The 27,725-nt window shown below is 50.9% G+C and overlaps 1 protein-coding gene across 5 annotated transcripts in view; it reads right to left on the bottom strand.

The window, feature by feature from the left end:
- DPP6 (dipeptidyl peptidase like 6) overlaps positions 1-27,725 on the bottom strand; it is a gene marked incomplete at its 5' end in the record, with an annotated part of 869,135 nt that overhangs the window by 137,832 nt on the left and 703,578 nt on the right. For 4 of the 5 annotated variants that reach the window (XM_080819089.1, XM_080819091.1, XM_080819088.1 and 1 more), the window contains one exon: positions 14,063-14,144. The exons of the other annotated variant lie outside the window; for it this stretch is intronic. In XM_080819089.1, coding sequence (XP_080675215.1) covers positions 14,063-14,144 — 82 coding nt within the window. The remainder of the gene's footprint in view (positions 1-14,062; positions 14,145-27,725) is intronic. 5 annotated transcript variants of the gene reach the window in all.

Raw genomic sequence — 27,725 nt, 5'->3', positions numbered from 1 at the left:
GCCCGGAGAGACACTGGCAGATGCACAGAGGAGGCACAGAAATGTCCACAGGCACGCTGTAAATAAACTTAAAAACTAACTGGAAGTAAGCAGCCCGTGCACAGACAGGAGACCGGGGAAAGGCATTAGGATACATTTGTACGAGGAGAAAGACTCAGCCAGGGCCCAGGTATCAACATCCACACCGAGGAAACCAGTGTTGGGTGCGAAACGCGAGCGACACGATAAACAACATGTGGCAACAGTTTGATGGAGGCAAACCCAAGCGATGCGCTATTCAGAGACTCGCCAACAAAGCAGAGGGAAGCCTGAAGAAGACGCGGTCCTGGTTCGTCTGGTGGGGGTGGGGGCCAGGAAGGGGGGCCACGGTGCCACGCAGCTCTGCTCACGTGCCACGCGTCATGCTGAGTGGAAGGTACGAGTGTTTACTTCACTCTCTTCTTTCTTTCGTTATGTTATGTTTGTACTTCATGGTGTTCTTTTTTTAAAGGATCTTATGTGACACAGAGAGAGTGCAAGCAGGGGGAGCGGCAGAGGGAGACGGAGAAGCAGACGCCCCCCTGAGCGGGGAAGCCGATGTGGGACTCGATCCCAGGACCATGAGATCGGGACCCGAGATGAAGGTAGACGCTTAACAGACTGAGCCACCCAGGCGTCCCCGTATTTCATGTGTATTCCCAAAAAAGAATTTCATTAACCTACAAAAACGCATCTGAAACAGAAATGTACATGTACAAAGGTAAAATCAAGTGCCGTCACCCCCCGGGGAAGGGGACACACACGGTTTCCTCTGTTGTCCCGCTCCAGAGAGCTCAGAACACCACTCCAACGGGAGTTATGTCCTACTGACTAAGGATCTGCTCTCTTGCGGGAGGAATATTTTATTCCATTTGGGGTTTGCTGTCTGCCCTGGGGCTCTGACGGCTCGTTTATGGGACCTGCAGAGATTGGATGGAAATATCAGAGGTAGGTCAATTTTTCATTTCCTTTCAGGATGCTCGTAGGGACGAGGCAAGGGCGTCAGGTAATTACATCAGAGGCCGCGTCCTGAGACCGTCGGTTTCTAGATATTGCGCAAAAGTTTCTTCTGGGCGCCTGGAGTATGAATCCCATCGTTCGCGGTAGTAATAACACTTTGTATTTGCAGGCACTTAACAGATTTCCAAAGACTCTTCATAGACACGAGCTCTTTTGGTCTTGAGATGAGTCATTCTGGATTCTCAGCGGAGGACCCGGAGCCCAGACAGCTCAGCACAAAACGGAACCAGGCGCACCAAGACTTGGGTTTCAGTTCTGATACCGTCACTCACCCGTGATCTTGGGCACAAAATAATGCACATCTTCTGAACTGTTTTCTCACTGCTGAATGGCGATATGGTGAACGAAAACGCCTTATACGTGAAACACCTCTCCTGGCCCGTTGGAAGCCCCAAGGAGGGGGTTGCTGTGCCTTTCGGTCCTATGTCCCAGCCGATGCAGCCGTGCGGGGACAGCCTGCCGCCGCCAGCCCAGCGCCTCTGTTCCTTCAGGCTGTCCTTCTAGTGTATGTTACTGCTCGTAGGTTTGATTGGAGACCATCACACGGAAAGTGGTTACCGTGTGGAACATCTACATCCATATGGACAAGGACCCCTTGCCCACAGTGAGAAGGGAAAGAAAACAAACCAGTTTTGGGATGTCCTGATGTTAACTTTGCACTGCACTGAGGGACCAGGAGCGTGGCAAACCGCGAGGCAGTTAGTGACCTCCCGATCTGATGGGGTCCGGCTGCCTCTTGGAAGGGACAGTGTCTCTGGAAATGTTCTGTTGGCTGGCAGTGTCCATGTAACATACTCCTTTGTTACAGGCCTGCGGGTTCAAGACGCAGCCTCAGTAATCTCACCCGTTCCTGGTTTTGCCATGAAGTTGGAACGTGGCCGTGAGGCTTCCCAGTTTATATACGAGCCCACCCAGTCCCCTCCTGCCTGCATCTGGGCCCCTGGCGCTCACATCTGGCTGCACATGACAGGCTCCTGGGAGCTTTCCCACAGCCTGATGCCCGAGCCCCACCAGGTCTCAACACACGGGAACTTCTGGGCGTGACGCCCACATGTGGGTCCTTACAGAGTTACCGTAGCGCAGCTGAGAACCGTTCCTCCTGACCAGCATCGACACCAAAGCCCTTTGGTTCCACTAAGTGGCTATTGAGCTCTTAGCCAATAAACTTCAGAGTTATTGGAAGAAACGACTGACAACGGTCACTTAACCGGGAAACCACAGTTAGGCTGACGCAGTGAAAGGCAGCCCCGGCCGCTCGGCGGGCTGGGTTCTGACACTGAGTTCCGGCCAGATACGGTCCATCAGGGATGCGGGGAGATGACCCGCGCTGCTAGGAGCTAATGGGAGGGGCCACAGCGAGGCTCCAGCCGGCGACCTCAGTCTACAATAGATTGTCTGCTTTCCCACTGACCCCTTAATTTATTCTTTTATTACCCTGTCCTTTCTGGGAGGAAGAGTTTGGAGTCAGCTAATCTTATAAAGCAGAACACAGGAAATTTAAAAGACGGAATTCACTGAGCCACCATGAACCTTGTCCTGGGGTGATCAGATTTACAGGAATCTATGACTTGAGGGGACATTTCAGTCATCCAAGTTCCATTAAATATTCACACTTCTCAGTTAACTGAAAAAATATAAGAGCGCCTATGGTTATGGAGAAAGTAAGCTTAATGACATAAATACGTGTTATGCTACTGTAATTTCTTTGAAAATCTGGGAGTTGACTGGAATTTGGCCGAGCCTGGGCTTGGAGGTGATGCCACGGGTGATTACGGAGGCCGAGGAGGTCCGGAGTGAAGGGGGATCTGCCACGGGTCAGGGCCCAGGACGGAAGGTCAGCTAACTTCTACCAGAGGGTGGAAACAGACAAAGTAGGATGAATGAGACCGGGGTCAATGCTGCTACTGGGAAAGGTGACTGACTTGCTCCCGGGTAAATAATATGCCTCCACCCAGCTCCTCATTCAGCATCTGACAGTTACGAAGCCCACCGGACGTCAAGGCTGTAAACCCGGGACAGGCAGGAGCTTGTTCTGAAGGAGCCTGTGGTCCACTGGGGAAGACAACAAGGCAACAGGACGTCACGGCCCGGGGTGACACTGAGGACAGCACGGGGAGGAGAGGAAGCAGAGGGTCTCCAGCCCGGTCTTGGCTGTAGGCAGATGACATGGGAAACGCAGGAGTGAGCTGAGATGGGGAAGGCAATGGGGTTGAGGGAGTCTGGCTGAGCTGGGGATTGGGAGCGTGTTCCCACTGATGGCAGCAGGTCAAGTTCCAGGGACTGGATGCAGTTCACTGCAGCTGTCCTCAGCCTGGGGACATGGGGTGCGGGGAGGGAGGTGACAGCAGGGGACACACCCAGGAAGGGCTTAGGGCTGAAGCCTCCTCCTTAAGGGCCATGCAATAGTGGAATGGCTTTCATGGGAAAGCTGGCATGGTCACTCCGTTGCACCTTGGAGGACATTCTAGAACAGGAGTGGATTCCAGGAGGGAGACTGGCAGGCAGAGCTGTTACAGGAACCCAGGGGGGAGGTGACGGTGGGAACGGAGGGGCAGGACGGCTTTTAGCCAAGACCGCAGAACTCACAGGCTGTTGCCGGATCAGGACAGGGAAGAGAAGGTGGGGGAGTCCAGTGTGTCCTTCAGATCTGGGCAACAGAAGAGACGGGGGTGTCTCTGGCTGAGTAGCGGGTACGGCCACAGGACGCACAGAAGGTTTGGCAGAAACCGGGTGAGGCCAGGCGACAGCCAAGCAGAGCCCTGTGCAGCCGTGGAGGGCGGGGCGCACCGCAGGCGTGTCGCTCGTGGGAACAGACCCAGCGGAGCCCTGCTCGGCCGGCACAAAGCCTCAGCGGCAAGGCCACAGGAAAGTGCTGGCCGGGACCCGGCTCATCCCCCTGCACAATTTACACTCATTAACTGTGAAAACACAGTTCCAGCTGTTAATGGCCACGGAAGCCACTGTATTAAAAACCAGAACCATTCAAGACAAGCGGTTACGTTTCCCAACTGAAGGACAAACAGAAAGTCAGTGCACTTGTTTGCTGTGTGTTCTTTGTAAGTGGAAGTAGCTGAACTAGGCTTTAACCTTGCTATACATAAAAACAAACACAGTCCAAAATAAATAAAACGGATATGTTCTGGGGGGGGGGAAGGGCAGAGGGCGAGAGAGAACCTTAAGCAGGCTCCACGCCCGGCACGGAGCTCGCTCTGACGACCCTGAGATGATGACCGGAGCTGAACCCAAGAGTCAGATGCTTGACTGACGAGACACCCAGACGCCCGGGATCTGTTTGTTGTTCTTGTTTGTTTGCTTGTTTGTGTTTTTAATGGACTCATTGGCTATCTGTGCTCCCTTGTAATATTGTTATTTTCAGAATGCAATTTAAGTTTACATCGAAATTATAGTTTGTTTTTTTTTAAGGTAAATTAAAGTCGATCCACGCTCCCCAGGAGTCAGGTAACAGAAAACCTCACGGGCAATGAACACAACCAGGGCAGAATGGAAAGACAGTGAAGTATTATGCCTTTCTCATATTTGTAATTGATTTGCAGTAATTAATAAAGGCTAACAACACGCTATAAAGGAGTCCCATAAAGTCTGCTTCGAAGAGAAGGCAGAAGGAATCATTTGCGAGTAATTGGCTTCGGTGTTGATAAAATCTCTCCAAAGTTCTTGGAAGCATCCAGTTTCAAGTGAGCTAAACATCGCTGGCACTGGGCCCTAAGTATCTTGTGTTGTTTCCCAGTCCAGACGCGATCACTGGAGGGTACATGGGGAAGATTCATCAGCAAGTCTGATGTCAAACAGGACGAAATCATCTTAGGTGTCTTGGTGGGGTAAGCACAGAGGCGGTTTTAGTCTCTGAAATTCTTGTGGAAAGCCAAAGTTCCAACACTTTGGTCAGAAGGTTTAGGTCAGCCTGCCTGTTCTTGACAAATTTTAATAGTGAAGATTCACGTCTTTGTTTGGAGATGATTAATAGTATAACAAAGTGTTTAAGGGAAAAAAGAAAAGAAAAGTCTGACCTCAAAATCCCAAAGTCCTTCCATAGTGTCTCATAATCTGCTGAGCCGATTAAACATCAGACAAGTTGTTAAATCTTAAAAGTTTTAGCTTATGACACTGGCTTTTTCCAATTTCTATGAATTTGGGATCTTATGCCTGTAAATCTGACATTCAATTTTACTTCCCCTTCTGGATATCATTCATTTAACAAGTATTTGTTGAAAACCTGTATTCTGCAAGATCCAGAGCAATGGGCTGTTGGTGATCAAAATGCAGTAGAAAATGTTCTTTGTCCTTGAGCAGCTTACACGGGATCTGGGAGATAATTATTTAAAACTGAAAGATTGAATAAGAACATCAGGAGACCCGTATTGGTCTGCTGGGGTCCATGGCATGGATGAAGTTATAGCAGTTTAGAGGAAGAAGAAATCATGGTTATTCTACGGAGACAAGGATGTGGAATCATTCTCTGGACATTTTCTGATTGTGAAACATTTTAGGACTCGGGATAAAGAGGTATTCCCTCCGCTCAAAAGGGAGAAGTTCACAAGATGGTCTAAAAAGCCCATCATGGACACAAAGAACACTTAGCAGCATAAACGGCTCAGAGATCCTCTTAGGCACCTGGAAAATCCTCAAATGGCCAGAACCTGCTCTCCGTGCGAGGGGGGATGTCTGCCTGGGGCTGCGGATAGGACTGTGGCCTGCACCCTCGGCACCCCCATCGTGGGTCAAAAAAGGTCATTTTAATTTATCACTGCCTGCTTCGATGATTTAAGGAAGCCAACAGTAAATGCACTCTTTCTTCATAGACCGTTCTCGTCCTGCTTTTAAATTCTATTTGATGGATTATCCTGCAATTCTCTGACCTCATGGTCCCAAGGTTGATGCGGGCACCTTCCAAATTAGATTCTTCCTCCGAAGGATACACTGTTTCCAGTGCAATTACATTAGGGAGCTCTGATGAGGGAGGAAACTAAGTTCATGCTCCGGACCAACACGCATAATGAGGCCAGGCCTGGTTTTCCACCCTCCTCTTAACTGCCTTGACTAGAAAATACTGCCTTAAGGGTTTGCCGGAGAGACAGGAGAAAGGACACATCTGCATAGCGCTTTGCAGCCCACAGAATCACGGGCACTGTCACCGCTGGGGACCGGCTTCCTCACGACGGCACCCCCAGAGCAGGCTGTGCTCCAGCCTGCGTGAGGCTGCGTACACACCCACTGAGTGTGTGTCTGCCAGGATTCCCACAGCTCAGATCTTACAATGACTTTTCTCTTTTCCCCATTTTAAAGGAATATATATAATGTTCCAGGAACATTTCCAGTATCCAGGAAACTTTGAGAAGTGGGTAAAACGGACCCGGTTCGGCCAAGCCAAAATAATTCTCTTTCCCGCATGCAAAACATATACCAAACACCGTATTTTTAGTCCTAACACTAATTAATAGATGCTACATTTCCCATGGTCACATACAGTCTATCCATTTTTTAATAACAGCTCATCCTGTCAATGGCCATGCTTTGCAAAATCACTCTCCTATCAACAGTTCGGATACCGATAGCCTTTACAAACTATCGTTCCTACACAGCAGTGCTCTGAGTGTGTTGTGTGCACCACTTTTGGACTCTCTGTAGAAGGACTTCTGTGCTAACGTGCGGGCATGTCTCGGGGACTCTTACTTCATAGTTCTGTATTGTTTTAAGAACAGATTTTCTCTCGTGCCCCTCCCTGTACTCACACAGCAGGACAGTGAGTTTTTAAACTCCAGTTTACTATTCACATTGTTTCCCTCCCTTCCTCCAAAATCCCAGAGTTATGAGTTGCTTATGTGTTTGGAAATCCCCGCGTCTTCAGAGAGCCCTTTGGTGGACGGAAAAAGTCCCACCCGCCGCATCCTAATTCCACTCATTCCTCAACTGTGACTGTCCGGCAGCTCTGTCACGCTGCCCCCCAACTCAGACGAAGTGACAAAAACTCAGCATACATACTTGAGGACACATTCAGTGGCCGAGTGCCACGGGGACACGAAGAGCTAGCATATTGCGTTAAACTTGAAGGGTACCCCCAGCGAGCTAGTAAATCACTCACTAAACCACTCCATCCATTATTTGAGGATACATAAGGCAATTTCCATCCCGGTGATATTAATTTCTTGGCTACTGTCATGGACTTCAGTGCCCATGATGAATGTTTTTACAATGAATACCAAATTAACCCAAACTGATTAGAGGCTTTTATAAGTTATTAATGGGATGTCACTTCAGTCTGGTCCGCCCCATGTCTACGACATTTCATTAAATAATTTCCTCTTGCTGGAAAGATCAATCTTTCTCCCCTTGTTGGACTTGTCAACGTTGCTAAAATGCTGCTTGCCCCTTTGGTGACTTAGAACCGGGTGAGCAATAATGCCCTTGGGGAAGCAGCTCACGCACTTCTGCTCAGGCGTCCTGTGGCTGTCTGAAAAGATGGGAGAAGCCCTGTCCAGCTTGAGGTCCCGGGACAGGCCAGCTGGTGCACGGAGGGGCTGGGATGGGGAAGCAGGAGGACCGCAGGCTTTCCCTCAGCATCGCTGAGATGTAATTGTGTAAGTTTAAGGTGATTCGAGAGTCTCTTGAAATACTACCCCCTCCCTCCTATCACATAATTACCATTTCCTAAGTCACACAGAGAAAGACAAATCCTGCATGATCTCATTTCCTACAGAATCTAAAAACTCTGAGCTCACGGACACCAAGAGTAGGACGGTGGCTACCAGGGCCTGGGGTGCGAGGAAGGGAAGACGGAGACCTGCCCCTGGAAGATGACTAAGTTCTGGGGATCTAATGGCCGGATCTTTAATAAAGAACATAGTCTGTTTGGTTTGAGGGATAATTTCTGGGGTGACATCGGAGGACAATTGCTGTCACCTGCTAATGGCCTTTTCTAAGGAGACAGACACATGCAGACCTGCTTATAGGAACAGGGCTTAGAGGCTTAGAGGAACAGGGACGGGTGGCAGGTTTTCTGACCAGCGTCCTTCACCCCCTAGGAGCTGGAGAAGAGCCAAGGAAGAGACTGAGCCCATTGGATGTCCAACCCTCCCGGGCTGCCTCTCCCTGCTTCACCACACGTAGCCTAACTCACCATTAGACACACACCAAACAGCCATTGGATGAAATCCTTATTTTTTTCTCACTCTCTACATTTTGGTCAAGCCAAGTAATAATTCTAGTAACAACAACAGAGCCCTCGTTTCCCAAATGCTTTCTTTATCCTACTTTCTACACCATGTACTTTGAATAAATTAACTTAATCCATGCAGTGACCCTTCAAGGATGCACGATATTAACCTGCCTTTACAGACGAGGAAAGCAAAGCTGGGCGAGATTAAGTATGTTAAGACCATACCTTTGGTAAGTGCCAGAATCAAGATCCGAATGTGGCCCATTTGATCCTAAAGGTTTTGTTTTTAATGGCCCTTAAAAAGCAGAACAAACTAAACAGACTTTCCTTTCCTCCTAAGGCTCCAAATCAGGACTTCTAGATTCTGAGACGGAACGGACGGTTGAAATGCAACCGTGGGGGTTCAGATAAGGGCCCCTGGGTTCAAAACTGGGTTGTTCCTGGGCTCCCACCATCTTGCTCCCAGCACAGAAGCCGGTGTCCTGGCTGCCCCTGCCCGTTCCTGGGGTGTAGCTTGGGGCTGTGGGGAGAGTGCTCCCCACTCGTCCCTTCTGCACTTTGCTATCCCCCGAGAGCAGTGGGCCTCCCTGTGGCTGCCAGCATTTCCACGGACGCCCAATCCTAAGAGGTGCCGGAAGCACACCCTCACGCCTGTCCCCTCTCTGCTCTTTATTCCGTCTCACAGAGCATTTGGGTGTTTCGAGAACAATCTCTTCATCTGGTACCTTAAGTTGAATTACTGAAATTTTGGTAGCATGAAATTTTACAAGGCTAATGGGGTTTCTCTAAGTATGCTTTTCCTCGGGGGCCTGGGGGGCTCAGACGGTTAAGAGTCTGCCTTTGGCTCAGGTCATGATCCCAGGGTCCTGGGATTGGGTCCCACGTCGGGCTCTTCCTCTGCCCCTCTCCTTTGCTTGTGATCTCTCTCTCTCTCTCAAATAAATAAATCCGTGCTTTTTCTCTACAGCAGAAATCTGAATGCTACGAAATGACCCCGTGTGAGCACGAAAACCTTCAGCTCGGAATCTTCTGGACCCTCCACTGACTCCTGGAGGACTAACGCATCTGCTCAGAGTCAGGGCTAGTGAACGGGGGAAGTGAGAGCCTCCGTCTCTTTCGCTGTTGATATGTCAGAAAGAACCTTCAATACGACGGTGCGAAGTAGGCAGGACGCAACCCCGAGGCCCAAGTACTCACAAGAAGCCGATTTTTAGGGCGTAGTTGCTTTAGGATAGACTCACTGTTTGAGAGCCGCGCTGTGACCCCGCAGGCCGGAGGACGCGTACCCAGCCGCGCAGGTGGGGACGGCCCAGGGCTCCTGTGAAGGTCCCCACAGCAGGGACCTCAGAGAACACGGGTCTGAGTGCGGGAAGACCGCGGGACAAAGCCTGAAGGCGGGTGGGGCTGGAGAGAATCCGGTGAAATCGGGGACCCTGCTAGTCCCCTCAAGGAGGACTTCAAGGTCTTGGCGGGGACTTTGGCAGGAGGCTGCACGGCTCTGACGGGAAGAACCCCAAGCGGGCGGGGGATGAGCGAGGAGGAGACGAAGCCCGTCAGGACCCGTGGAGGGGCCGTCGATGTCCCCGGGCTGGATGGCCCACGAGTCTTGGCTGAAGCAAGGCCAGTGCCCACGCAGGGCAGTGACCGTGTCCCGCAGCTCTGCTGTGGGCAAGACCCGGAGAGCGTGCGCCGAGGGGAGACGGAGTCACGGTGGGGAGGGCGGGGTGGCATGAAGCCGTCGCCAGTGCTGACATCTGGTGGCCACGGCCGTAGACACTTTGTCCACTGGGCAGGGTAGCGGGGAGAACCACGCCGCTTCTCTGCCCTCCGGGCTCTAAAGCACGGCGAGGGTTCAGGGGCTCTCAGTGACACAGCAAACGAGTGAGTGAACGAAGGCTCTCGAAACCGGGCACGCACAGAGGACCGGCCTCCAGCTGACTGGCCGCGGCAACCGCTGGTCCCGTCTGTCACCCCGAGAGCTGCTGGGGCCAGGCGGATGTTCAAGAGTCCGGGCTGCCCAGCCCGTGACCTCGTCAGGACAGCTGTCACCGAGCCACCGAGGAAGGGGCCGCTTACGTGGCTTCCTCGACCGCCCTCGGGAAGCCACCCCGCCCGTGGCTCTCCCTGGAGAAGCATCCTGGGGCCTAACAAGCCTCGTAAGCAACGTGAGTTTTCACACCACGTAGCTGGACTATCCCCCTTTGGGTAAACGTGGTCAACTTTATTCTTTCGTCTCTGGGGGACGCAGGAGTCTCTCGCAGTTGTCTGCGCCACTGCCTCGCTGCCTCCGAGACCGCGAGTCAGTCGGCTTCGTCTCCCGCGGCTTCTGCCGGATGGTCACCCCCAGCCTGTCCCCTGCACACCGAGGATGCCCCGCCCCCTTCTCGCAGGGTCCCCAGCCCCTGACTCTCCCCGCTCTTCATCGGTCACATGTCGAAGCCGCCCCAACCCTGAAGAACTCCCAACAGGCTTATTCGATCTCCCTTTCAAAGCTGTCCGTTTATCGCCACGTGGTAGCAGGCCAACCGGAGAGAAACCCAGTTTCCCTGTCTCTGGTCACCTGAGTATAGCAGCAAAGACGCCCGCCGCGAGTCCCTCAGGCTGGCTGACGCCATGCAGTCATGTTGGCAGACGTCCCTGTGGCCCCGGCTCCAAAGGGAAACGGTGTCGGGCCACCGTGCTGCTAAGTCCCCTCGGCTCGTGGGCCGGTGTGCTGAGACAGGCCCAGGAGCCCGGACCTCCAGGGCTGTGCCGGAGACGCCCAGCAGGCCCCCCAGCCGCCCTCGGCCTCTCTGGTTACTGGACATCCTCACGCAGGTGACGCGTAGGACCAAAGTCTGCTCCAGACAGACAAGCCATCGTATTCCAATCAGCCGGGAGAAGCCCTCACATCAACAGACAGACACACGTAGGGGCCGGGCTACGTGAAAAGACCCGGGAAAGAAACTCCGAGCTCCCAGAGACAGATTCACCTGCAGGGGACAGACGAAGAGAGATGCAGTCTCGGGAAAACTTGTGTTTTCAGTGCAAATGGCTATGGACGCCGACCACAAAACGATGGGGCGGGGGAAGCCAGGGGAAGGCACTTCCTCAACACCGTACGGGTGACTTCTCGTGGCTTCCCGTTGAATCTAGCCAAATCCATTTTCCTGGTTTCAGGCTCGGTGGGTACAACGAATTCTGGAAAGCGCGCGGTCATCCGTCACGAACAACGGAGCTCACAGACCAACGCCATCCCAGACACTTTCCCCGCACAATGGAGGCCTCCCCACGTCCACCGTCTCCTTTCCTCTAACAACAGGCCAGTCGGGCAGGATTTATTAACTATGATGTCATCCGAAGGGCCAACCAAAGTCACCCGAGCAGCCAACAGCCACTAATTGGAGGTCACAGGGAGGCACGGGGGAACGTGCCGTCAGCCTCCTCCTGGTGCTGGTCGCCGTCCCCCTCTCTCAGGGGGTCCCCGAGCCAAGTGCGTTGCTGAAATCCGTCCCCACAAGGAGGGGATGATGCTCTCAAAGCTCGCTAGTGAGCTTGAACCGCAGCTGTGCTCTCCGTACCCGAAGGAGAATTACTCACTCCAGTCTGACTCATTATAATTAGAGCAGATTGCCTTTGGGGAGCAATATTTACTTTTTGAAGTAAAATGGCAGTGAGGGATTTGTCAGTGTTTGCAAGGACTGCTCATGGGTTGCAGGTCTCCGTTGCCGAGGCCGTGAGCCCCAGGAGCAGCTGTCACGGGGGTGCTGGTCCCGGACTCAGGCTTAGCTCAGCGGAGGACAGCCAAGAGAGCACACGGTCCCCTGAAACACCGGTCAGCAACCCCTGCCTTCAGGCCCCAATACAGTTTTATCAGAACAAAACAATGTCCATCTCCTTTGATACAGCCTACATATGCTTCTTTCTACCACAGCAAAGTGGAGTAGTTGAGACCAAGATCCCATGGGCTTGCAAGGCCCAAGACATCTGCTGTGGGCCCCGTCCAGGACTGGACGCCCCGATGAAGGTGGCCAACGGAGGTGAGACACGTCGGTGGCACCAGGACATCGTAGGGAGGGGAGGTCACATGGGGACATGAAATCCCGGAAGCGGAGCCCAACGGTGCAGGGAGGGGAGTCAGGGAGGCTGTCTCGGAGAAGCTGATGCAAGTTTGGCTTTGCGGCTAATTCCGCTTCAAGAGGTCAAGTGTGAGGCCCCTGTAACCACTCAGACCCACCCCAACCCCTAGAAAGCATGACATGAGCATAGGGTCAATGGTCCCAGAGGCAACGGTGGCTCCCCCAGGGAAGGGGCTGGCCTAGGAAGTACGTGGTCTGGAGAGTGAATAGTCTGGAACCCAATCCATTTCCAAATTCCAGACAGAGTCCTCATGTCACGCTGCACACACACACCTCGTCCTTCCGTCACCTGGGGGCTAGGTTTCCTGCACACCGCAGGACTAGGCTGTACAGCCTCGGTCCCAGGGTCCGGCCTCTCCCGCATGGCGAGGGTGAGGCGTGAGCCCATAAGCTTCGTGATCATCACGGGGTGACAAGGAGAGAGGCGGCAGGTCTGCGGAAAGAGTGAGTCACGCTGTCTCTTCCTGACGTCCGTGAGGAGGCTGCCCACCCCGAGCCCTTCCGCCAGTCGGGGGAGAGGCCAGCCTGCGAGGCTGCGGCCAGCAGGCCACCCAAGGATCATGGAGAGCAGGGACGGCCTCTGTGGAGTTACCCTGTCCCTTGTACGGAAGGACTGGATGGACTGGGGTACGATCTGCTTCCCAGAAGCACCTTCAGTCAGGATTTCCGAGGGATTTAAAATCGGCTGTTGGAGACTCAGCCTCGAACACTTGGGCTCCCTCCTGGAAGGTGCGGGTCCCCCTGTGTTGGGGGCAGAGACGCTGAGGAAAGGCGAGCTTGGTCTCCTTGCTCTGACGGGCGGATCAGTGTTCTCTGCCGCAGCCTCCCGGCCCCCCCTCACTGGCTGACTCCCATTGGCTAGACGAGCTTTCCGGATCCTGATGACCGCGTGTCTGGTGCTGGGGGCCCGTGGTGACAGCCGGGACAGCTCTGTGGCCCACATCCTCCCATTTCATTGAACTGTTTCAAGGCAATGGAACATGCAACCAAGGGACTATAATCGTACCACTGGGAAAAATAGGGCCATTTTAATTCCCAAGACAGAAGATGAACTGTCCAATACCATCTCACCCCAAGCTTTTGAAATGAATCATTTTCTGTGTGATTTTAGGAAAAGAGTTTTTGAGATACAGCTTTACGGAATCAGCATCAAGACGCAGGATGGCTTGGTGAGCGGGACCCGGTTGCGTCACCTGACCCCAGGTCGCATCACCTGACCGCAGCCGGCAGGGGCTTCCTGCAGGGGCGCTGCAACCTCCCGGGAGAAGATGCCCATGATGCTGGCACTGGGACACACTGGGGGAGAGTCTTATTCCCCCTTTCACTCAGCATGGGGGCTGCTGGCTGCAGTCTGACAGCTGAGGGTTAGGACAACACCCAGGACTAGAAACTCCCAATGATACCGCGGTTCTGCTCATTCCTATCGACAGTCCCTTTGACCAGGCTTATCCCCCTGACCTCACAGTGAGTCTGCGATCCCCACACAGCTACAGTTGGGGTATCGGGATTTCACGGTATCAGATCTGGGAACCACAGCCCACTGTCCCAATTTCAAGACGCTTCTCCAACCAAAAAAAAAGAAATGGCCATGTTACACTCGCAAATATTCTGGTGTCCTTTTCCAAAACGTGACTCTCACAAACCCAGACATCGAGTGTCCTGAGACAGATTCAGCCTCTAATGTGTAAACTTCATCAAGTTTGAACCTGGTCCCCAAGCTTGACTGGCTTACCAGCTGCTGGCCTTTCGGACCCCAGCCTGCGTATTGAAGTTTTGCATTGCTCACTTCCGGTGGGTCCAGACTTTGAGGGTCCCTGAAAGAAAACAAATACACAGAAAAATAATCAATCAATCAACATGGTGGGAAACAAGAATGCTCTGTGTTTATCCTTCAGCTCTAACTCACTCTCCTCTTCCACTGTGTGAATTTCAGGAGCTCGTGTTATTAAATACTGTCTCGGCCTCCATTAGGTACCTTCAGATGTATATCACTTACATGAAGCTGAAACAGGCCCATCGCTGCTTAACCCAGATAGTAAATATTTATCAAGCGACAACGTGCAGAGACATCTGTAGATCAATTATTAAAATATCCACACCGGTCAACATTAAAAATGGAAATGCATGGCTATAAAGTAACAAGTCACCATGATTTCTATCTCCATTGTGGGCTTTCCTGGTGGATCGTTTTTTATCTAAGCATAACACTAGGTCATTCTGACCTTCCCAAACCAGCAGCCAGAGGACAGATTCCACACTTCAGTTTGTGTTGGGAAGGAGGGAAGGAGGAAGGGAGGGAGAGAGTAAGAGAGGGAAGGGGAGAGGGGAAGATTGAGAGAAAGGTTTTTTTCCCTTTTGAACATCATTTAGATTTTTCATTCTTAATTTATTGACATGCAAAATACTATTCTAACAAAATCCAACTTATATACTTAAATAAATGTCATGATGAAGAAGTCATAATGAAAGAATTGAAAAAAACCCAACACTTTTATAAGTATAAGGTATTTCAGTATATTTTGTAGCTACTACTGTGTTCCACAACATGTAGAAAAGTTTCATTTTCATATTTCTTTCACATGACGTATGATCTGTGTTCTGCTGGATGGACCCGACTCTGTAAGGTTCATATCCTATCCCTTGGCTGTGATAGGCCTTATGCAGAAGGCATAGCTATGAATGCACTCATTCATCAACCGAGAGGCTGTGGCTGAATGGTCTTTGGAAAAAGAAGATGCTAAGTTTTAGGAGTTGCTTGAACAAAGGAGTCGAGGCAAGAGGGAAGGCAGGTAAAGTGTTGGTACTGATTCTGGGCTTGAAACAGCAGAAAATTCTAAAGTAGCTGCTTACTAATACCACCAGAACAAAACAGAATATACTTACAGAGTGAAGAGTGTTGGGGAAGGTGAGAGAGTATACAATATCCCAGAGTCGTTTTCGATGGGGTCCCTGAGTGTAAAGAGATCAGGGAAGTCTGAAGATGGGGTAATTAGGTGCAAACTAAGGGATGGCAATGATAGTAGGACTCAGCTGGAAAGGTTGACAACTGGGCAGTTAGAAGAGTAAGGGAGGGGTCTTAACCTTCCTGGTTTTGAGTGAATTTTAACAAACCCTACCATGTGTACATTTTTAATGTTTCAAAGTATTTTCATGATGTGGGCCATTTCCTCTTTAACCATGGGTAGGGAAAGGCTTTCTAAGGAGGACTCAAAATCCAGAACGATTGAAGAGTGACACATTTGACTACGTAAAAATTTTTAAATTTTTTGTATAACAAAAATATCACAAACAAAAGATAACGGACAAACTGGGAGAAAATATTCATAACATATACCATGGACAAATAGCTAATATCCATAATATATAAAAAATACCCTAAAATGTTGAGGTTACAAAAAACCAAAAAAATAGAATAGAAACAAAAAATAGAAAAAAAATAGAAACATGAGAAAAAGACATGAACAGACAATTCACAAAAAGGATATAAAAGGTCCTCTGGTGTATTAAAAAGGACCAAACAAAGTAAAATTATAGAAATCAAAACTGAAACTATCCTGAGTTATCATTTTTCACCTACGAAATTTCTCCCCTTCCCCAAAGAAAGAAAAATATGGCCCACTGTACCGGTGAGGCTGTGAGGAAAAAGGCCTCCTCATACTTTGCTGGTGGGCATGAAAACTAGTGCCATCCTTTCAGAGGGAGGCTGGGCAATACCTCATACAATATGCACTTAACTCTTAAACTAGGAGACTTCTGGGAGGATGTACCTCCCACAGTACAAAAATACACACGCAGAAGGCCATATTCATTGCAGCTTTGTAATGACAAACCATTGGAAACAACGTGTGGTTGAAGGAACCATGGTACATCCACACAATGGACTATGGCACAGCTGTAAAAAGAATGAAGACCTCCATAAACTGATACAGAGTATTTTTTATGATGGTGTATGCAAACCTCAGCAGACTATCTACAGTATGTGACCCACCCTATAAGAAAGGGGATAAGAAAATACGCATGTATCCTCCTTTGTGAAAAAAAGAAATACAGGAAACATAAACTAGAAGCCAGAGGTTAGTGATGTGTAGGGGGTGGGTGGGAAGAAGGATGGACCGGTCGTGAGGAGGCAGGATAAAGAAGGAGAAGCGCTTCTCTGGGCATAATGCCCAGTCTTAGAGCATTGCAGGGTTTCACTTACTTTTTTCATGGTCCAAAAATAAAACTAACAATTAAAAACAATCAGTATATGGGGGAACCCAAAAAGGAATAGCAACACCACAACAGAGCAAAACCCTACAGTCAATAAACACAAAATTACATGGAAGAAAAGACCGACCTAAACGACTTTGGGAAACAGTATCATGACTGGTTACCATAAAGCTAAAGACAAAAACATCAGAGGATTACGGGTTAGCAATTCTGAAACTACTTTTTGTGTGTGCTGGAATTCAACTGCTCTGCAAATACAAAAATACAGTGGAGATAATGAGAGCCAGTTTTCTTACTGTCAGAAAAACAGATTATAAGGCAAAGAGGAAGGCTAAAATAAACTGTGTGAAGTTGGCCTGGAATCCAAGGTATCAGTACTAACTCTTGATTTCAAACGTACACACACACACACATCCAAAATGTGGATATATGTGTATCCAGGGGCCAGTGTGCATACATGTATGTCCTTGCTGTGTTCACAGAGAGGCCTAGAACCAATGACCCCCAGTAATAATGAGCACACTCCCTGCCCATATCTTGGTCTCTAAACACCATCATCCAATAAAAGTAAGTAGGGCTCCTAGGAAATGTAATTGTATCTGGGCTGGAACAGAAAATACAGGATGGGTCTGGAACATCTTATGGGTCCAGAAAGTGAGGAAACACTCAAAAAGACAGAGGCTAGTTCAAAGAATGCGAAGCTAGCCTGAAGGAGTTCCTCATGGCTAAAGCTAGAGACATCTGAGCAACAAAATAATCAATAATAGTACCAGATTAACCCACAGAATAAAATCAATATTCATAAGTCCAAGCCGATATATGTAAGTAATCAAATACATACAGCAGCTCTTCCTCACAAGGAATCCCAATCAATAAGCATAGAACAAAGTTAGAAAAATGCGTCATATATATGGTATTTTCACTCGAAAGGCATAACCTCACTTCAATCATGAGAAAACACCAGACAAACCCAAACTGAGGCACACTTTACCGAATAGCTGACCAACAATCCTTGAAAGTGTCAAGGTCATGACAAACCAGGAAAGATGGAGGAAATGTAACAGACTGGAGGGGATTAAAGAGCACTAATGTCTAAAGGAACGTGGGATCCCAAGACAGGGAGGAGACACTGGTAGAAAAATAGGCAAAATTCAAATAAGTGGAATCAATAGCATGGTGCCGATGTTAATTTCCTGCTCCTGCAAAATAATACCATTATTTCAGGAGTAGAGGAGAAGTAGGGATAGGGATAGAAGAGAATCCTCTGTACTGTTTTTGCCACCTTTCTTTGTCTAAAATTACTTTAAAATAAAAAGCTAAAGAAAATTCTCCAAAAAATTTGAATAGCTTATATCTCATTAGTTATAAAAAATATTATAGAAAGAAATGAAAGTTAGAGAATTTCCCTCCCAACATACTGTAATCTTGACATTGAATTGGAAACGTCTTCGCTGTTTAGCGTGGCATAGACAGTACACGCATCTGGACAAACAGATGAGTGAGGGCAGGTGGGTTACGGGGGTGGCTCTAAGTAAAGGACTTTTTGCACGTTTAAAGACAAATCAAATACATTCATTTGGTCTGGGTTTATCTAGAATTTTCCAAGCACGGAGCCACAGAGTAAGAAATGTTCAAATTCCATGGTCTTACTGAATATGGACATTTACTTGATTAGGTAATGATTTCCAGAAGGTGTCCGGGATAATGGGGAACAGCAGGAGACAAGCCTCTCTCTAATCTAACAACTGTAAATCCCACACATGCTAACTGGAGATGGTCTCTCCACAGGGACAAAGTGCCCCAGAAGATTTCACGAGCACCCGCCAAGAGTACCACGACCACCCATGCATCCCGCCTTTGTCACCTGCACTCCTTCCGGAGGACCCACATGCGCTGCCTTCCCCTCATTGCCGGCACAGGAGACACATTCTACAGCAACAAGACAGCAAATGCTAACAGGAAAGCCGGAGCACCAGCCCCACGCCACACGGATCAGAAGCTGGGTGCAATCCCAGACTAGCCTTCCCTGGGAAGGGGGATAAGCGTTACTCTTCCCCCCACAGAGTGGTCATGAAACTCAAGAGAAACAAGGAATGTCACTTTATAAACTCCAATGCACTCTAAAGAAGGAACTGTTTCTTGTTTTTCCAGATCTCTAATCTCTGGAAGTTCAACGCCTCTACGAGGCTCTAAAGGTAATTCTGAATTCTGCCACTAACTAGCAGGAGGGCATGGGGTAGTAGAGAAACTTAATCTAAGCTGGTTTTCTCATGTATAAAATGAGAATAAAGATGCCTGTTTTCCAGGGTTAGGCTCCAAGATCTACAGTATACGAGACAGGAAATACAGAGTTTACCGAGTAAGTACTCAACAAACGCCAGTGTATTCCTGGTTAAACTGGTAAATAATCCAGCTCCTTGTGAGACCACAGGGACGTGTAACTTTAACAAAAGGTCAATGAAGTGTTAGATAGGAGGACAAATTTGCTACGGACTCAGCGATAAAAGAAATACCTTGATTCCTGTATTATATGGGGGTGGGTTTAGTGACCTCAACCCTCAGCCCAGTTCTCACTCATTTCTATGAAATAAACCTATATTTTGCGTTGGAATATGATGGTGTGAGATTCATCTGCTTTCAAGTTACAGTGGATTTCAGGGTGGTCTCTCCCACTTCCCCTCCCATACGGGGATCCCTTCTTCAATGACTCATTTGATGGTCACCCAGCCTCTCCTCAAACCTACCACTGAATGGCTTGCCTTGCACAATCCTTTCTCCGCCCAGCCTAGCAAATGCCCAGCTTGGGTTTACACTCAACCTGCCCCCTCATATAAACACTTAGGCCCCTGGGAACTAGCAGAGAAAGCTCGGGGCCAGGTGTAGTGGACGTCGGCTAGGTACTAACCCTTCCCTCCACTACCACACAGTCTTGGTTAGTCACCCTCTTCTCACCCGTGATTCCGATCTGCCCTGCTTTCCTAACGCCAGGACCTGGAAATAGAACTTTATTTGCCAATAGGCTCTTTGCAGACGTAACCGAGTTAAAATAAGGCCATTCTCAATTCAGGTGGGCCCCAAACCAGTCCTAATCTATTATAAGAAGAGGAGAAAACACAGAACAGACAAACTGGGAGAAGCCAAGGTCGCAACATCCCCTAGAAGCCAGAGGAAGAGAGGAAGGACCCTCCCCTACAGGTTTCAAGGGAGCGTGGCCCTGTTGACGCGTTAATTTGGATTTCTGGCCTCCGGAACCCTGAGGGAGTGAACTTCTCTTGTGCTAAGTCACTTGGTTTGTGGGAATTGGTTACTGCAGCCCCAGGAAATCAATACACCCTGCATTTCTTAGGTAAACTGAGGCCCTGAGTGGGTAAGCGATTGGTTCAAGGACACAGAGTTGATCAGCTCTTGTCTGAAGATGAATCTCCTTCTTTGGTCGGAGGAGAAAGACAATCTCCAACTGACTTAAGGAACAAAGTAGAAAGAGCTTCCAAGACCAAAGCAAAAGCAGCCCCAGGGAGGTTTTATCTGTGAAACGCTCGCCCGGCCCCCGATGGCGCTTCCTTGCGGAGGCCACGCCCCCATCAAAGGAGTCCCGGATTCCTCCTTCCCACACCGAGGACCACCAGCCGTGCGCTCTCAGGAAGGTCACTTCCATCACATGATTTCCTCTCATGGACTAGACTATTCTGCCATTCTTAGGGGTGTGTGTGTGGGGGGGGGGGTCCATAAAGGTATGTTTCCATCTATTTTGTGGTGGGTTAGTGCCCTCCCCCCAACTTTTCTGTCTTTTTAAAACTTCATTCATTTATTTTAAAGAGCCCAAGGCAGGCTCTGCGATAAATCACCCCCAGGAGACGGACTGGTAGAAAAAATGATTAAGGAAGAATGAAATCATCTGGACGTACCATATCTCAAAATAATCACGCAATCCATCCTGACTTTGCTTATTTGAGCAATAAACAAAATAGGACATCGATCATGTTGGATTCTGAAGCGTAAATTAGCACGGCAACGTATAGTCATTGATCTTTCTAACCTAGTTACAGGGACCAAAACACTTCCCAACAAAAATAGCACTTGGAATAGTAAAGCCCAAAATTGCTTTTCTAGATCCTAACCTTTTGTGGCTAAAGGCAGCCCAAACTAGCATTTCAACATTAAATAATATGTGTTTTCTGAGCATTCCTATGTGCTTGGCATGGTGAGTGATGTAAACACGTAAGACGCACTCCCAGTATCTTAATATCAGATGCTCTGAGATATTATGGAATAATGAGTAAATGGACGGAGAAATGGATACATAAAAGGGACCTCAATTAATCACCTGCTGATGACCGCTTAGGGTCAGCGATACAGCGAGACTCAGGCAGAATTTAAAGATTCGTGGTATCAATTTTTACATTCATCTTAAATGACACGGTAAAATTCTTGAGGGCAGGGATTGTCACAGGCATCGATCCTTCTGGAGTGGCCAACATTCGAGGACACATGCTACCATTAATTTAAGTGTCACTGTGTCTGTGGTGTATCAGAAGCTCCTGCCACAGGAGAGATCTGATACAGAAGTTCTGCTACAGAGCCACTCTAGTCGCTGGCGGATGATGGGCTGCTCAGTCCAAAATGTCTGTGACGTCTCCCCATCCAGTTCCCTGGGGACACTTTAGTTCCTATGATCACAAGTACAAGTACTAAACAAAATCGCGTGGAAAGTGTTTGTAAGGAGAAGGGGGGCTTGTGCCTTATTTGTTACTGTGTCCTCAGTGTCTAGACAGGTGCTCAGCGACCTCTGATGACGAAGGAAAAGAGAGGCGTGGGCAGGGTCTGGGGTGTTAAATGAATGACAGAGTGGATTTGGGGGGTGATGGACTGTTGGAAAATTGAACGAGGGGACGGGTACACGATTCTGGGAGTACACGGAGAACCACTGGCCTGTGCAGTTTAAATGGATGAACTGCACGGTATGTGAGTCATGTCTCCAAAAAGCCAGCGAAGGGGAGAGGAGGAGAGGAAGAGGAGGAAGAAAGGGGGAAAACGGAAGGAGGAGGTGAGGGAGGGGAGCGCTGGCCGCGGCTGCAGGCCGCCTCCAGGCGTCAAAGCCTCATCTGTCGGCTCCAGGTTCAAGGTTATTTCTGTTCTGCTACGTCAGCTCCTAGTGATCTGGTGCCAAGACTTCACGCCTCCCGCATGGGGCGAACGATCCCACAGGAGACAGTAGCAGGGGGCAAGCCTGAGCAGGGCTGGGGAGGGGTCCCCATGCCCCCCGACTGTCAGATCTGCCGAGAAGTCTGCTGGATTATGAAGTTTGGAATAAGACGGCATTCATAAACACATGAACAGTATTTCTTCAAGTTTCTGACATTGAGCAATTAATCAAGCAACGGGGAGACGGACAGACTGCCAAATTTTGACAGCATTAAAAAGAACAAACCACAGGATATGGGAGAAAGCCACATATTTGGTTTCCTCTTTCTATACTTAAAACATTCGTTTCCACTGCGTCTTGAAGGTATTCACAGACAATATATATTTTTCTATTCAATCATCTCTCCCTAGAGGAGCTGGGAAGAGCCCAGCTGGGATATTTACTAGGATCGGTGGACAGTTTGGAGGTTTGCTGTTAAAGCTCCAGGCAGTAAAAAGCTGTACCCCTTACACGGAGGACGTACAGGACGGAAATCTGTGTCTCGTGCATTAAGGAGGCACTCGGAACATGCCTTACACTTAATGCTGGCAGAGAGCTGAGATGAGGAAGATTGCCTTTTGCACAGTGAGAACTTAGACAATCCTCTGCAAATACAATCTTCTAGAAAGTCCACGTCTGAATTTCAAGACCAAGTGTGATGGTGTAATTAAAAATGCATATTTAATAGACCTATTACATTCAAAGTATACACTGCAGAGAGAAAACTCAGTGAAACCGTCTGGCCTGCGGTGCAAATGGGGTTTTCCAAACACAGCCATAGCGATACTCCTGGTCCCAAATGCCTTTTCAGAACCTTGGTGCCCCCATCTGAAGAGGGAGTTCATTTTCTCTCATTGACTGAGGCCATCTGACGGCATCAGTGAGCAGAAGGCAGCCCCATTCCTCCATGGGAGTCCCGGGGACGAGTGACAAAGGCAATAATGCTTGTTCCCCGTTTCCCTTCTTTGGGAAATGCACTCGCTCAGCCACGCTGTGAGGCCGCCCAAGCCAATGGAGGGACCGCACGGAGGGGTTTCCGCCAGCAGCCCCAGCTGGGGGCTCGGCTGCTGGCCACCATCACCTGCCGGCCTCCTGATGAGTCTGGCCCTGAGCCTCCCTCCGCACGGCCTTGGCAGACACCCAGGGAAGCCGGGATGGGCTGTCCCTGTTGAGCCCTGAGCAAATGGCTGATTTAGGAGCAAAGTAAATATTGTCAGTGGCAAACCGTTCAGTCTGGGGGTAATTTGGTGGTATCTGGAACATGCAGCCTGAGTCCTGTGCGCAGAAAATGAGAGGCAAGTGTTGCATGAAGTGTGGTTTGAGACGGTGGGGACAAAGGGGTCTTCACGGAGTCATCAGAAAGGTGCAGACACTGTGCTTTATCGAAAGAGCAAAGCCACCGTCCCTGTGGTCCCCAGCAAGTCCCCACAAGCCGGTCAACCTCTCTTTTTTTTTTTTTTTTTAGATTTTATTTACTTATTTGACAGACAGAGATCACAAGTAGGCAGAGAGGCAGGCAGAGAGAGAGGAGAAAGCAGGCTCCCCGCTGAGCAGAGAGCCCGATGCGGGGCTCGATCCCAGGATCCCAAGATCATGACCTGAGCCGAAGGCAGAGGCTTTAACCCACTGAGCCACCCAGGCGCCCCCGGTCAACCCCTCTTAACAGACACCACCTGCTGTCCTTCCTTCCTCCCCTGTATTATCTCCATCCCACTCTCCCTCAACACTTCCTGTTACCGGTTCTTACCTTTTCTATTCGCACATAAGTCATTGCTATCTGAGTGGTCCAGGATTCGGGAGAAGTCCCTGGGTTCATTTGTAGTGGGGACAGTAAGCCCTACCTCTTGGGTGGTCCCAAGGATAGAGGAGATGATTCTTGGAAGGTGCCAGCAGCGCTTTGCTCGGCAGGGTCCAAGACTGGCGTGCGGGAATGTGTCACGCGTGCGCCCGGGGACCCCGTCAGCGTCTCCTTGGCCAGTCCACGGACCGCTCAGGGAGTCGCATAAGAGGGCAGACTCCTGGTCTCGGCCCCTGGCGTGCTGTCCCTGGAGAGGGACTTCTTGCTGCCCTATCCTCTCTTTTGTCCCCAACAACATCTCTCCTGCACACCCGGAGCTGGTCCCCGCTGGCCAGCGCGTCACAGCCTCCCCGCCACCCGGGGAGGCCTCGCGCTAAATCTGGTCACATGTGCGTGGTGTTTGCAGCTTCTAGGAAGCATCCTAGAGAGAAAGGGGCCATGCTCTTCTCCCCTTTGTTCTTTCCTGCTTGCTGAACATCCGGTGTGCTGTCCAGACCCGGAGCACTCGCAGGGAGCACGAGGCGGAAGCCACTGGGCTGGAAGGCAGGGTGGCCGGCCCGGGTCCCTGACTCTCCGGGGTCCAGCCTGGGTCCCCTGGACGTGAGCCAGGGAGCAAGCTCTACTTACAAAAGCCCTTGCGATTTTGGGTTTTCTGCCCCCTCGCCCCAACTCTGACCAAGTCATTCTTAATATACCCAGTTGTGGATGGATCCTAGAAATACACATCTTTAGAAGCTCTCCAGATGTTTTAAAAATAAACCAAAGATTGAGAATTGGCCCAGGAGACTGCCCGGCATCCGCATGTCGGCCAGTGCCCCCTCCGGACGAGCCCTGCGAACGCCGGGCAGCCGGGGCCCTGCCGTGCAGCCCCGAGGGCCCGGCCCCGCCGACGCTGCCGGCGCAGGTAGGGGTGGGGCCCTCAGGCTGTGACCAGCAGCTGGGCTTGCGATCTGCAGACACTAACGAGGCCTTTGAGGAATTCTTTCAGACTGGTTTAACTGTATATGTTGATCATAAAAAGCGAAGAGCCAAACGGAAAGGAGCACAAACCTCCCGAGGATAAGTCGGACCCAGGACAACCTGGAGAAGCCGGACAGCACCAAGTCTCCGACAGCTCCGGAGCGGGAGCGGGAAGCGGTGCAGGAGCAGGCGGGGGACCTAACGGCGGGAGGGAGAAGTGTCCTGGGGCAAAACCGGTTTAGGTTCTACAGCCAAGGAGCAAAGAAGGGCGTGGGCAGAGGCGCCGAGCTCCACCCCTCCTCGCCCCCCCCCCCCCAGCATCGCGGTCCCAGCCCGCGTGCTCCAAGCCCGTAGGACCCCATTCCCGATCCTGGGGTTGCCCCCCCGTCGTCCTGTCTCCCCTTCTGCTGCTCTGCCCCGCCACTCACTCCGTCGTCCCTTTCCCTGGAAGGCGCCCCTCGGAACGTCCGGACTGATTTTATCCAATCCAGAAGCTTGTTTTCAGAATCAGGCCTGGAACAGTCTTGTTACTCGAAGTCGTGTTTCCGAGGGTTCCGTCAGGCCGGCCGGGGCCGCGCGGGCGGGCGCTGAACGAAGCAGGAGGAAGCCTGCTGGGCTCGTCCTCGTCGGGGAGGCCCTCCGCCCCCTCCCGCTGGCCCCTTCCAGCCTTCTCCCCGGGGCCGCCCATCTGCGACTTGCGAACGCTGAGCCCGAGTCCTGTGGCCGCAGTTTGGAGGGAAGACTCGGTGCTCCCTGAGAGGAGCTCAGCAGCCTGTCCGCAGCCTCCCCTGTGGGGGGCAGCCCGCCCCATCAGGACCCTGCTGCGGGGACACGCATGTGTCCAGCCTGGGGCTCACCCTGCCCCATCAGGACCCTGCTGCCGGGACGCTGATGTGTCCGGCCCCGACCGGCGGGTCGTGTGCGGGGCGAGCCCCATCCGTAACGCAGCGGACACACCCCTCCTGCGTGTCCACGTGTCTGGGCTGCTCCTCTGAACCCTCTCTTGTCCCTCTCTTGGCCTCTCTCTCCTTTCTGTTGCAGTTTCTGGAAAGTGGCCTCACCTTTGTTTTTAAGCCCTCCTGTTGAGTTTTCATTTCTGTCATATTTTTTAATCTCTAGAAGTTTTTGTTCTAAAACGTAAACAATACTCTTCTGGGTCGTCTCGTGAGAGTAACAGATCGTCTCCGTGAGGATGCTGGCAGGAGGCTGTGTCCCCGTGTTTTCTTCTCCTTGCACGGAGACTTTCGGACAAATGGGGATTCCTCACTGGCATCTGTAGTTAGGGATTTGGGGCTGAGAAGCGGATCGGCCGTTCTGAAGAGCGTGCGATGCATTTCCTGGCCCATTCCGTCCCTGACATTGGGATCTTCTGGAGACAATCCCTAGGGTGGGGACCCTGGTGGGCAAGGCGTGGCTGCCACACGTCTGCAAGGAGGAAAGGGGCAGCGGGGTCTCGCTGCCTGCGGCTCACCACCCCCATCCCTGACTTGGACCTTACACTGCCCCTGTGTCCCCCTCTCTGAGGCCTCTGTTCTACTCTCCCCAGGAAATAAACCTCCCATCCCCCGAGAACTCATCAAAGAGTACTTGGGGTTCTGGTGGCTTCGTAAGTTTCAAACACTCCTTCTTGCTTCTCTTGCGCACCCTCCCAGAAGCACCCAGAGGGGCCGCCTCTCGTCAGAGGTGACATTCGAAAGATGTGATGCATCAGAATGGAAACCACAGCCAACCAGGGCAAACAGCACAGGGCAGCGGTCCGAGCGGAGCGCTGCTGTGGGAGCCGAGGGCTGCTTGGGATCCTTAGAAGCCAGGGTGGGCGTGGCCTGGGAACTGGCCGCCTGACGTTGGGGCAGCATGGTCCCCCCCTTCCTGTGTTGCAACTGCAAACTGGGTTGCCTCCTCCTCTCCTCTGCTCCCGGGGGTTTACACCGTAACCTTTTTCACTTCTTGTCGTATCGCGGGCATCCAGGGGCGCCGGGAGGCAGTGAACTAGTTCTCTCGTGTTTGTCGGGAGACCTCGCCTGTTCTTCCAAAAATCCCTTGTGGAGTCTTAATAAGTGTCAAGCCTGTGACAGGCTCGAAGGTGAGCAGTGACCCCAGGAAATCACCAGAGGTGTACAGGTGCAGCCCTGTGCATTCTGTCGGCCTCAGGGGGGCTGCAGTGGGGGGAGCTGACCCATCTGAGAAGGTCAGGGAAGGTTTCCTGGGGGAAGCACCGATCTAGGGGAGATATGAATGCTACGTAATCACGGTCAAAGCAGAGATTCCTGGAGGGGAGTGTGGGTGGAGGGGCAGGGCTGGGAGGACAGTCCTCTATCCCAATAGAGAAGGAGGGGGCCAGAGGGGACTGATGGTCGCCCCCTCAGCCAGCTGGGATTCAAACCACAGTGTGCAGAGTGCATGTGGTTCGGAACCACGGTGTGCAGAGTGCATGCGGTGCCCTCCTGTCCTTTCTGTCTTCCATGCTGCCCCCCAGGGTGCCCGGGAGCCTCCTAGCCTCATGCCCTGTACCCGCAGGTGGCGGAAACCTCTGCCTCAGAGACCTTCTGTGTTTATATTTGCATCTGCCTCCCCATTGGCATTTTATAACCTGCGGCCTCGTGTTCCTGTTTTGTTTGCATTTGTCTGTGGTCAAAAGAAAAGCAGCAGCTTTTTGCAGGCAAAGGCTTATTTGCTCTGTGCTCCGCGGTGCTAAGGACAGGTGATGCTAAATGTTAATGCATCTTCGGCCCCGGGTGGCCGAAAGCACTGCTTCTTAAAGTCCCAATGGTCCCAGACGACGGGGGCTGTGCCTGTGTCGATGGGGCTCTTCGCCATTTCTCTTACTTTAAACAGAACACTCATCTGTTCACAGAATTCATAAAGCTTGTCCTATGATCATTGGTCTGCCCACGGGTGTGGTCTCTCCAACCACACGGGCAACGTGAGAAGTGGCCAGACCGCCCTTCTTCCTGCAGTCCATGCACAGTACCAGGGACTCCGTGAGTACACGTGCACTGGCTGATTAAGGACAGATCACGGACTAATCACTGCTCCTCTCCCGACCCCCTCCCTTGGGAAGTGGGAAGCAGGATTTTTGCATGTGCCCACAAGATCATTATACTTCTGGAGACTAAGTGATTTGCTGCTTCCTTTGCTACATCATGCAAAACCTCCTTTGAATTCACAAAAAAGTCCTGACCAGTGCTTGCCCAGTGATGCTGGACACCGGCAGGAGTTGAAAATGGCAACAACATCTCTGCCCTC

The sequence above is a fragment of the Martes martes genome (assembly GCF_963455335.1).
Source record: "Martes martes genome assembly, chromosome: 11".
Taxonomy (NCBI): Eukaryota; Metazoa; Chordata; class Mammalia; order Carnivora; family Mustelidae; genus Martes; species Martes martes.
This window is presented reverse-complemented; position numbering and strand designations above follow the sequence as displayed.